The sequence below is a fragment of the Labeo rohita genome, chromosome 19 (genome assembly GCF_022985175.1).
Source record: "Labeo rohita strain BAU-BD-2019 chromosome 19, IGBB_LRoh.1.0, whole genome shotgun sequence".
Lineage (NCBI taxonomy): Eukaryota > Metazoa > Chordata > Actinopteri > Cypriniformes > Cyprinidae > Labeo > Labeo rohita.
The window spans coordinates 26,235,631-26,248,404 of NC_066887.1; the positions used below are offsets into that span (position 1 = coordinate 26,235,631).

Here is a 12,774-nt window from a genome sequence, read left to right on the forward strand (position 1 = left end):
TACAGTCTTTCTCTCTTTTTTCAAACAGAAATGTCTCCACCTTTTTTGTCACCATCCTACTCGCTTTCTGTTTTCTGTTTGCTACATAAATCGTCCCGTCACCCCAGCCTCCTCTGTGCTCTTTCATCACTGGGTTGATGGCTGCTCTGCTGAAAGATACATCTTTGATGTTAAGGGGGGTCTGGTATGTTCTTGGTTTGTGTCTTTCACATTAGCAGAACACAGAACACAGGACATGAACAAGAAACAAGCCTAGAGAAAAACAGTGCAAAACTAGATGAGAGAAATGTGTGGGAATGAGCTCTGTACATCTTTCAATACAACAAAAGAAAGAAAATAATGTTAGTCGTAATGCTTATGTTCATGTTTTAGGATTCTTTTATTCTTTAACTTAAGGGAGAAGTTCACTTCCAGAGCAAAAATTTACATATAATGTACTCACCCCCTTGTCATCCAAGATGTTCATGTCTTTCTTTCTTCAGTCGTAAAGAAACTGTTTTTTGAGGAAAACATTTCAGGATTTCAGGATTAGAAAATAACATATTGTTTCGCTAGATACGACCCTTCTTCCTCGCCTGGGATTGTTTAGAGCCCCTTGAAGCTTCATTTAAACTACATTTTGGAAGTTCAAACACGGGGCACCATAGAAGTCCACTATATGGGAAGAAATCCTGAAATGTTTTCCTTAAAAAAACATAATTTCTTTACGACTGAAGAAAGAAAGACATGAACATCTTGGATGACAAGGGGGTGAGTACATTATCTGTACATTTTTGTTCTGGAAGTGAACTTCTCCTTTAATAATATTTTATATATTAAGTAATATTTTATATTGTGATGTACACAGCAAAAGTCTAGGATCAGTTCGATTTGTAATGTTTTTTTTTTTTTTTTTAAGAAGTTTGTCATTAAGGCTACATTTATTTAATCAAAATTACAGAAAAAAAAAAACAGTAATATTGTGAAATATTATTGCAATTTAAAATAACAGTTTTCTGTTTTCATATATATTAAAATATATTTTATTCCTGATATTTGTTTTGGAATCTGTGATACTTTTTTTCAGGACAGCGTTTATTTGAAATAGAATTTTTTTGTAACAATATGCACTACAGTTCAGAAGTTTGTGGTCAGTAAATTTTTTACTTTTTTTTTTTTTTTTTTTATTTAAGAAATTAACATTTTTACTCAGCAAGGATCTGTTAAACTGATAAAAAGTGATAGATAAGACTTTATTATTGTTTTTGTTATTATTGTTTAATATTGTTTAATATTATAAAATTCTATTTTTATTTTTTCATCAAAAAAGAAAAAAAGAAAAAAAGGAATCCTGTTAAAATTGTCACAGGTTTAAAAAAAAAATATTAAGCAGCACACCAGTTTCTAGCATTGATTATAAATCAGCATATTAGAATGATTTCTGAAGGATCATGTGAGACTGAAAACTGGAGTAATGATGCTGAAAAATCAGAATTTCATCACCGGAATAAATTATATTTTAAAGGATATTAAATAGAAAACAGTTGTTTTAAATTGTAATAATATTTCACAATACTACAGTTGTTTTTCTGTATTCTTGATCCAATAAATGCAACCTTGATGGACATAAGAGACTTTTTTTACATTTTATAAATATAAATATTACAATTCTTACTGATCCCAAACTTTTGACTTTTTGTCTTTGTAAGTGATTTTTTTTTGTACTGTATTACAGTAAAATACTGTTTTAAAATGATTTTGTTTAATTATTTTAATTAATGGCAATAAAATAAATGCTACCACTTAAAATGTATATATTAATCTAATGTTATAGTAATGACAACTAAAATTTGATTAGTTAAAAAATAGATTAACTGCTTTTTGAATCTACAACATTTCACACTTAAAACGAGAAATGTACGCCACACTTTAACGTATTGGGGTTAGTAAGATTTTTGATTGATTGATTGATTTTCAAAGAACTTAACACATTCATTCAGCAAGGACACAAAAGTAAAATGTATTCATAATACAAAAGATTTCCATTTCAAATAAATACTGTTCTTTTTGTCTAATAACATGTAATAAGTGTCCACAAAAATATTAAGCAGCACAGCTGTTTTCATCATCAATAATAAGAATATTTTTCTAATGATGCTGAATTCAGTTTGCATCACAGGAATAAATTGCATTTTAAAATGTATTAAAATAGGAAACCGTTATTTTGAATTGTAATAATATTTCACAATATTACCGTTTTCAATGTATTTTTTTTTTTTAAAGTAAATGCAGCCTTGATGAGCGTAAGACACCAAACTTTTAAACGGCAGTGTACCTCTTGACAATTACATTTATATCTGCCCCTGCTGGAGTCATTTACAGATATCCAGATCTCTGCACTGTGCTTTTAGATGTTTTTCTTAATTTAATTTTCAGTTTATTAAACCTAAAGAGCTCCATTTAGCAACATGTACATAGTACAGTCATGCTGTGTACAGTCTCACCTCAGGCAGTTCATTAGCACTTTCTGCTTAATTATTCTCAGCGTGGCACCTGTCGGGTGACAGTCTGAAAAAGACGATTCAATATAACCACCACACGCCGACCCGAGGCTTAATCAATAGAGTGGTCTCCAAGTCCTTCCCGGTGTCATAGCGAGGCCGGTGAAAGCTGTGCCGTCTCCCGGATCAATACAGACTCAACTCCATTTAAACACCTTTTTTAACCCGCCGTCACAGTGTGATGCAGCCATTTGTGGAAATGAAATGACTTCTTGCAAGAGGGGCACCTTGTTCGACATACAGAATGGTCAAGAGCTTCGATCCATCGGAGTGAAATATTGTGTTGTAAGGAGGGTTTAATGATGAGCCCTTTGAAAGGAAATCTGAAGCTAAATGCGAAGTGCTAGTCAATAGATGTATTCACTGTCTAGAGAGAGACGTTTACTTCGTAGTATCCATTACTCTGATTTACAGGTCTTCTCTGTGATTCTTATCAGCCAATGGCTTTTAAAGCTAAAAGGGAAAGATCAGAGTAGTTATATATCCATTTGCTCCACATTTACATTCTAGCTTTAGCTTTATAATACATAATAAATTAAGAGGGCAACTCTCAGAATATATATTGAATAGTATGACAAAATCAAGGTGCAATACATTGTTGTGTGATATAATCTATTTAATATCTGCTAACACAGGCTTCAGGATCAATAGACAGCGGCCCTTTCAGGAGCCCTTACACACAACAGGGTCAGAAATTAGCTCATGCATTAAGAGGCGATATTTGCCCCCTGAAAATCAATTCCAGGAGCATTTATATATTTATTTATTTTTTCCATTTGTAAAGACAGTTTCTATAATGTTTCTATGTGTTATCAAACAGTTTAAACTATTAGGAATAGAAACAAACAGTTTAAAAAGGTATATAAATTATGGCTACATTTTGAAAAAATAAATAAATAAATAAAACACTAACTAATTATAAACTCACAATTCTGACTTTTTTTTCAGAATTTCATGATATAAACATTTGTAAGGAATAAAGTCAGAATTGCAAGATAAAAACTCACAATTCTGACTTTTTTCTTGCAAATGTGAGTTTGTTTCTGAGAAAAAGTTTAAGTTTCTAAGAAAAAAAGTCAGAATGGCAAGTTTATATCTCACAATTCTGACTTTTGCACAGTTATGTCATGCAATTCTAAATTTATATCTCACAATTGTGAATTTATATCACACACTTCTGACTTTGTTTCTCAGAATTGTAAGTTTATATCTCACAATTTTGACTTTAGAAATCGCAATTGAAAGTTTATATCACACAATTCTAATATTGAAAAACGTAAGAATTGTGAGTTTATATCTCGCAATTATGTCTTCATAACTTGCAATAAGTTTATATCTCACAATTCTGAAACTGAAAAAAGTCAGAATTGTGAGTTTATATCTCGCAATTATGACTTTATAACTCACAATAACGAGTTATATCTCACAATTTTGAAACTGAAAAAAGTCAGAATTGTGAGTTTATATCTCGCAATTATGACTTTATAACTTGCAATTGTGAGTTTATATCACACACTTCTAACTTGCAAGCTTGTATCACAATTCTAAGGAAAAAAGTCAGAATTGCGAGATGTAAACAAGTCAGAATCAGAATTGTGACTTTTTATTTTTTTTCAGCATGTCTTCCCATGACCTTAGTCTAGTCTAGTGCAACTTATTCAAAAACTCCTGTTACAATCACTGAAGCTGTGAAATTAATTTCTTATTTACATCTTATCTGCATTTCGTTGTTTATTATGAGAGAATTTGCAGGCATGTGCGTTCAACAAAAAACAATGTTTTTAGTGCTGATTAGTCTGAACACCTCTGATTGGCCTTTTCATTATTACCTCAACAGAAACGTGTGTGATTAGTTTTAAGGCTCAACACTGTAAAAAAACAATGCATTAAAAGCAATCCTATAGCGGGAGTCACGCCTACCCTGGTGAAAAAACCAGCATATGCTGGTAGGTATGTTTTGATGCTGGAATGCTGGTTAGGTAGGTTTTGATGCTGGTTTATGCTGGTCCTTAGCTGGTTTATGCTGGTCCTCTGCTGGTTTATGCTGGTCCTTGACCAGCAACATGACCAGCAAAAACCAGGAAAGGACCAGCTTAAAACAGCATCAAAACCTACCTAACCAGCATTCCAGCATCAAAACATATCTACTAGCATATGCTGGTTTTTTCACCAGGGTATAGCTTTGCTTTTCCGGTCTCCAGTGTTTGTAGTCAAATTAGCGTATATTCCGAACTGATAATCAAATGTTAAACCTATTAAAATGTTTTTACATTACATTAGTGCCTCACTCCTCAAAGTTTAATGAGTGTGTAGATGACACGAAGCTGCCAACGTTAGCTACATTAAAAAGAGACTGGCGCTATTTGAATGGGTTCCTATGGAGACCGGAACTGAAAAGCATCCAATGGGAAGTTAGAATTTGTAATGGCGACGTTCATCGTTTACTCAGGAAAAAAGTCTATACAATTTATACAATATCTATACTATATCACCATCACCCATATTACACTGTTTTACTGTTTGCATTTATAACATAGTTTATAAGAAAAATAGAATTACATATATATAGATTCATGTTTTATATAATTGTTAAATTAATTCTAAAAGCTTCAAAAAGGACACACAGTGCACAACTCCCTCCAGTGGTAAACCGTGTCATCAAACAAAGCACTGCTTACAACAGTCAACTGCTTACTTTGTGAGGTTAGGCTGCCCTCTAATGGAAGAAACAAGGTAATTTTCTTTAAGAATAAGTGAGTAAGTGTGTTTGACTGGCAAGTGCATTTTTTTTCCTTTAAATTAAAGAGCACCTGTTCTCATTCTTAACCTGAAACATTCAACAAGTTACATTGGGGTTGAATGCTGCACAATAAAGATTAATATATTTATATGTATTTATCTGTATTCATAAAAACAGCTACATCTTGCTAAAGTACTTCAGGAACAAATTTTATATGTTTATGTTTAGTAGAGGAAGTTAAAAGCTGATACACTGAAACTAACCACACAGTCAATGCCATTTTAATCATCTTTTATATATTTGCAGTTCACATCAAGAGTGCTGCTTTGTGATAAATTCATTATTATTAAAAGTGCAAACAAACTGATCAGATCAGGACAAACTCATAAACAAACTGATCAGGTCAGGCCAAACATAATGGATAATGCCTACGCTGCAGCTTTAGCAATGTGCCAGAGGCCATTTTTTAATAGAAGTCAATAAAGGAAAGCCTTCACTATGCTAAACTTGTGCTAATTTTGTGAGGAAACAGCTTAACATTTAAAGAATCCACAGCCTGTTTGATAATCTTCAACAATGTAAAATTTATAAACCGCTGATCATTGGAACAAAACACGCAAATGCTGATTTGTTGTTGTTAACATAACGTTCCAACTGTTGCTGACATTAGACATATGCTAACGATTTCTGTTTATATCAGATAATGTAAAATGGTGAAAACGATTATAACTATTCACCATATTACAAGTAAATCCTAATCATGACAAACGAAAGTTCTAAGACTCCTAAATAGATATTTTACCATATTTATGTGTCACAAATGATGTAGGAAAAGTAATAGATTATTATATGTCAAGTTCTTCATTGCCTTTTTCCCTATCACACTTTAGAATATTTATATATTAGTTCAAAATCTCAAAATTCATGAGATTGCATTACCTTGGAAAATGTACATCAAAATCATATTACAAAATGTTTTCATTCAGGAATTATAAACATTTAAGTCTGGATAGCGCATTTTTATGTCTGTGTTCAAAAATGAGAGTGACAGTTAAAAGGTTAAAACCAGTACAATGATCATTGTAACCAGTAAAACCATTACAATTTCTGTGATGGTTTCTATTGTTTTTTGCTATTTGCTGTTTGTTTAAAAAAATATATTTTTCAGTTTTAATATTTGGGTTTTGTTTGTACAATTTTAATTATTTTAATCTAAATGCAAAGCGTCATGAAATTGGACTGCTACACCAAGTTTGTACTTTTTTTTTTTTTTAAATTTAGCAAGGCACAGTTATTCAGCTAAACTTATAAATGAGGAATAGAGCAAAGCAGTTCATCTAAGGAGGCATGAGCTGTGCTAGCAATACAAAGTTACAGTTGTTCAGAAGAGAAAAGAAAGAAAAATTATAAGAAATTATAGTGTTCATACACACACTTCACAAAAATGAGTACACCACCTCTGAACAAAAAACAAATATATATTTTTAATAATCACGAATACAATTAATAGAAAGATGACCAGATTAAAATATATTAAACATATACTTAATAAAAACAAAGAAATATATGTCATTCATATCTGTAAAATAAGTCAATAGACAAAAGTTTCTGGCAAAAGGTCAAAAACTAATTTGGCCTTTCTACTGCATAGACAATCTGATTTGTCGAGAGTCACGAGTCCGACAAATCAACACGAAACACTCTCTCACACCGAAAGCACTTGCAAACCGGAGGCTTCAGTGAACACTCACGCATCAGTTGTCTCTCAAAGTTAAGGCAGCAGCAGACGCTGCTGAAGTTGCAATAAGTCTAAATCCACTAATGATACACTGAAGTTCCAAAACACCTCAATATTATCTGATTTCCACAATGAAGAATTTCTCGGAATTTACTGTATAATGCGGAATGTCATGGAGTTTGTCAAAGTTTGGATGAGTTAATCAAAAGTAGGTCAGCAATAGTACTCCTAGCCTAAACTGAGTCGCGATATGGACTAGTGTCTGTAAATATTAATCCGCAAAAATACCATTTAAATATGAGTTCTGCATGTTCAGCGTGTTTCTGTGAATGTGAATGGAACAGACGCAGGGTTTTGCTTATACACATATGGAAGCACGTGATGATGCTCACTGTGATTTCAGCCACGTCTGTTGTCTCACTAAATGAGGACATAAAAGAACAACATCTCCAGATCTGCTCTGAGGGTCACTTCATGAGCATTTGACCGTTTCATATGAGTAAATTTATCGTCATATCATATAATAGGCTAAGAAACTCAAAAGGTCCTCATGGCAACCCGTCAAAATAAGTTCTGTTTAGCTTAAATAAACTGTCAGAGATATATTACTGTGGTGCAGTAGAATATACGTAATACTACTACTACAACAATTATTACAATTTTGTTTAAAAGAATAATCATCAATTTTAATAGTAAAACCCTTTGTTTGTCAAAAATAAAGAGTTTAACTCTCATTCGATTAAAATGAAATTGTTTTATGCCTTCATTTGCACTGCACTCTACATTAAAACGAACTGAAATTTCTAGTGTGGCATAGGCACAAAATGATGACAAAATTTATAAATTCCAACAGGCTATTGAACTAAGTGTGCCTATAATAGACTATTATTGTTATTGTTGTAGTTTCATGAAAATAGTGGTCTTAACTTCATCAGTGGAGCTATGAAGACAATTAAATTATTTACACTTATTATATACATTTTTATTTATTTATTTTTTTGTTTGTTTGTTTTTTAAAGTTAATCCATTGATGTGCATTAGATGAATGGAATAGTCAACTATGCTATTTTAGGTTATGTTTTAGTCATCAGAAAAGAATTAATGAGGAATTACAAGAGGTAAAGGTATTACACATACATTTCTAACATGTAAATTATTGAAGCCAAATACTTACTTTTCCCCAAGCTGTTTAGCTGCAGTACAGTGTTCATAGGCTTAATCATGAAGCATACAGTCAGCAGCGATGCAGTGAACCCACTTTTAACCCTCTCTTTATATTACCCTTATTGTAGATGAATGCACAGAGACAATACATTCAATTAACACCAGGGAAGGCAGTTTTCATCAGAGCCCTTGTTATTCTTAAATTTGACATTAATTTTAATTTTTACACTAGACATATACAGGGGTTGGACAGTGAAACTGAAACACCTGGGTTTAGACCACAATTAGTATGCCGTTTGGCCTCCTTTTGCAGCCAATACAGCATTATTTCATCTTGGGAATGACAAATACAAGTCCTGCACAGTAGCCAGAAGGATTTTGAGCCATTCCTTTCGCAGAACAGTGGCCAGGTCACTATGTGATGTTGGTGTATGAAAACATTTTCTGACTCGCTCCTCCAAAACACCCCAAAGTGGCTCAATAATATTCAGATCTGGTGACTGTGCAGGCCATGGGAGATGTTTAACTTCACTTTTATGTTCATCAAATCACTCTTGTCACCAGTCTTGCTGTGTGTATTGGTGCATTATCATCCTAATACACGGCACCACCTTCAGGGTACAATGTTTGAGCTATTGGGTGCACATAGTCAACCTTCACACTCTGCTCTTATTGGTGGAATGTGCGATCAGTAAAGACTGGCCACCAGGCTGCATAAATATAGCCATGAAACCTCCAACACTATATTGGCCAGTGTTTCAGTTTCATTGTCCAACCCCTGTATATCGGTTCAAAATATCGGTTATTGGTCTACTTGATCTGTAATAATCAGTATTGGCATCGGCCCTGAAAAACACATATCGGTCGACCCCTAATTTAGATCGTGGAAATTAAGTATCAAAATATTAGAAACCTTTAAAAAAAAACTTGAACAAATAGTAAAGAAACATTTTCTAACAAAAAGTGTGAAGTAACAAGTAGAAAAAAAAATGCACAAAGAACTTGTATGGAGATTCTTCCATCTACAGATTTTTCCCTGACTTTGATTTCTTTAAAAATTAAGAGTGCACACTATTGCTGGAAAACACAATCTTTACTTAGCAGTCAGATGTCTGTATGCACAAAGGCACAGATTCCTAAACAAGGCCATATCTGCAGATGAAACTGTATTTTTTTTTTTTTTTTTTTTTTTTTTTGTAGAAGCATTTTTTAAATTTGAACTAGCACCTTATGACTACACCACATTATGTACGAGAAGCTGCAAAAGACACAGATGCAAGCTGAATGTAAAATACATGGTGACATTAACTTTTTTGTAAATATAATGGACACATTATTGGATACATATTGCGTAACCAAAAATGACTGAGGTCATGTACATATATTGTGCGCAAAGTTGATATATTGATTATACAATATATATATATATATATATATATATATATATATATATATATATTTTTTTTTTTTTTTTTTTTTGATATATACAATATGTTGAATAAATCCTGCAGACAAACTTATCCTGCAGACAAACTTACACAGAAAATATAACAAAACAGAAGAATGCATTTGAGTACAGAAGTCTTTGTTGTGAAACTAATTAAATTTTATGTCTTCACTACTGTGAATTGTGCTGTTTCTCTTGTGCTTCTTATTGTTTGAAGAGCATCAGTCAGATAGTTGCTTTAGAAGTGCCTCCATCTGAACAATTTCTCTGGAGACATCTAGAAAAATATATGTATTAGAAAATGAATATGTGTAACATAAGTGTTGCACAATTTACATAAACATGAAAAAGTGTAGTGATTAAGAATAATCAGCCGATACCTTACAATGCAAAGTGTCTTGTTTAGTTTAAAAAGATTATATTTTCTCTTACCCATCAACTTCATATTGCTACTTTGTGACAGTGAGAGATCCATTGCTTTCTTTAGTCCTGATTCAAGAACATATTTTATGTTCATCTGCACAAAGAAACAAAACAGTCAGTTTAATCATACCATACATGCTTGTCTTATTAAAGGTGAGATCAATACCTTTAAGCGTTTTAATTTTTTAAGCATTTCCATTTTGGCTTTGTCGAACATGTGGTGTTTTTTCTCATCGACCCTGTTTACTAGCATATCTTGCCTTTCCTTCATGGATCCTATTCCTGTCAGAGCTGCAGCTTCTAAAATAAGAAATATTTAGTTTGTGAATATTTTTTTGCAGCAATTAAAATAAACAGTTAGTGATTAAATTACATTTAAATGCCTGCTTACTTTCATAGCAGGGAGCCATTTCATTCTGAATGGTTTTTATAATTGATGAGTAGATTTCTTTCTTTAATTCAACAGTTTCTCTGATAAGTGATGCCTTCAGTCTGGTTTCCTTTTCAGAAGGAGTGGAGAAAAGTCAGAAAAGTCTTTTTATCAATGTACCTGATTGTGTCAGTCCCTCCATTAATATATTAACTATTTGTACAGTACATTTCATCACTCTCTGGTTTATTAATCTGCAAGTGTAAATTTTACTGGATGAGATGTGATATGAAATGTGAACCTGGTGATAATTATTTTTACTCACACGTCATTTATCATTTACATTGTCAGCCTTAAAGGCATAGTCCATCCAAAAATGAAAATTTTCTCATCATTTGCTCACCCTCATGTCGTTCCAAACCTGTAAGACTTTTCTTTTGTGGAACACAAGATCTTTTAAAGAATCGTGGCTAAACAGATTTTAGTTACCAATATTATATGGACAAAAAGCACTGAGCACTTTTTATATTCTACTGAAGCAAGTAAATCTTACAGGTTTGGAACAATATAAGGGTGAGTAAATAGTGACAGAATTTTCAGTTTTCCGCAAAATATCTCTTTAGGTACAGCAGCAAAAACAGACTGTTTAATTCTAATTTACATTGACTTTAAATAAAAAAAATAAAATAAAAACAGACACAGAGGACTAGGGCCAAATTAAATATGTCTAGTGCCCATGAGAGAACAACTTGCTAAACTCACCACTGTTTTGATGAAGTTCTGAATGTGACGTATCACAGAAGATCTGAGGTGCGCAGGGTCACTCTGGATGATAGTGAACTTATCAATCTGTTCTTCCACTGACCTCCCTGTCTTTCCACTCACACTGAAGCCAAAAAAATTCCAAAACCAATTAGAGTTTATTTTTAATAGTATTGTTGTATTTCTTGAGACATAATAACATTTTGACATAATGACATTTTTTTTATGTGAAACTATTTATAGCATACAACAATGAAAGCATTTTAAATAGTGTATGCTGCATGTCACATGTCATGTCACTTATTCAGCTGTATTATCTTTTTTTATGAAGTATTAAGTTTTTATTTTAGATAAATGTTTATTTATTAAAGGAGAAGTCCACTTTCAGAACAACAATTTACAGATCATGTACTCACCTCCTTGTCATCCAAGTTGTTCATGTCTTTTTCTTCAGTTATAAAGAAATTGTGTTTTTTTGAAGAAAACATTTCAGAATTTTTCTCCACATAATGGACTGCTGTGGTGCCCAGAGTTTGAACTTCCAAAATGCATCTTAAATGCGGCTTCAAACGATCCCAAATGCAGTTGTAAACGATCCTAGCTGAGGAAGAAGGGTCTTATAAACGATTGGTTATTTTCTTTAAAAAAATACAAGTCAAATACTTTTTTAATTTCAAAGGCTCGTCTTGTCTTTCTCTCTCTGAACTCTGTGTATTCTGACTCAAGACAGTCAGGGTGTGTCGAAAATCTCCAATCGTATTTTCTCCCTCAACTTCAAAACTTATTTGTTTTGAAGTGATCTTCCATGCACTGCTATTTTTGCATGGAAGATCAAACACCCTCAACAAAAAAGGTAAAACTGCGATATTGGACGATTTTGAAGTTGAGGGAGAACATGAGATGGGAGTTTTTCGATGTACCCTAACTGTCATGAACCGGAAAGAAACAGAGGTCGGGAATAGCAAGACAAGACGAGTGTTTGACAATGTATTATTTTTATGAAAACAATAGATTGTTTTGCTAGATAAGACCCTTCTTCCTCGGCTGGGATTGTTTACAACCACATTTGGGATCGTTTGAAGCCACATTTAAACTGCATTTTGGAAGTTCACACTCGGGGCACCATATCAGTCCATAATATGGAGAAAAATGCAGAAATGTTTTCCTCAAAAAACATAATTTCTTCACGACTGAAGAAAGAAAGACATGAACATCTTGGATGACAAGGGGGTGAGTACATTATCAGTAAATTGATCTTCTGAAAGTGGACTTCTCCTTGCTAGCGTTCCACTGCACCGCCGCCGATACACTTGCATGTTGTAGGCGTTTAGGCTAATTTTACAGGAATGCTAAGGGGTTAATGTTTATCAAATACATTTTATGTATTTATGTAGTATCAAAAAAACAATATAATATAAATTGTCAATAATAAAAATGAAGGTTCCTGAAACTGGGAAGGCCTGCACTCTAAAAGAAGATTTCTTTAAAGGTTCAGTAACACTTTAGGATAACACTTTAGCATCGGGACCAGCTCTCACTATTAACTAGTTTTTTTATTAGCGTGCCTATTATTAACACATCGGCAGTTTA

General features: G+C 32.8%; 1 protein-coding gene across 9 annotated transcripts in view; it reads right to left on the reverse strand.

The window, feature by feature from the left end:
- Positions 1-9,713: 9,713 nt before the first annotated feature.
- Positions 9,714-12,774, reverse strand: part of LOC127181368 (uncharacterized) — a 90,987-nt gene continuing 87,926 nt past the window's right edge. For 6 of the 9 annotated variants that reach the window (XM_051136053.1, XM_051136049.1, XM_051136055.1 and 3 more), the window contains exons 18-22: positions 11,185-11,308; positions 10,444-10,552; positions 10,219-10,352; positions 10,062-10,146; positions 9,714-9,906 (exon numbers count right to left, since the gene is read on the reverse strand). In XM_051136053.1, coding sequence (XP_050992010.1) covers positions 9,851-9,906; positions 10,062-10,146; positions 10,219-10,352; positions 10,444-10,552; positions 11,185-11,308 — 508 coding nt within the window. In that variant the 3' untranslated portion in view covers positions 9,714-9,850. Of the gene's footprint in view, positions 9,907-10,061; positions 10,147-10,218; positions 10,353-10,443; positions 10,553-11,184; positions 11,309-12,774 lie in introns of those variants that run through there. The other 3 variants (XM_051136057.1, XM_051136050.1, XM_051136058.1) reach the window with 3 other exon arrangements.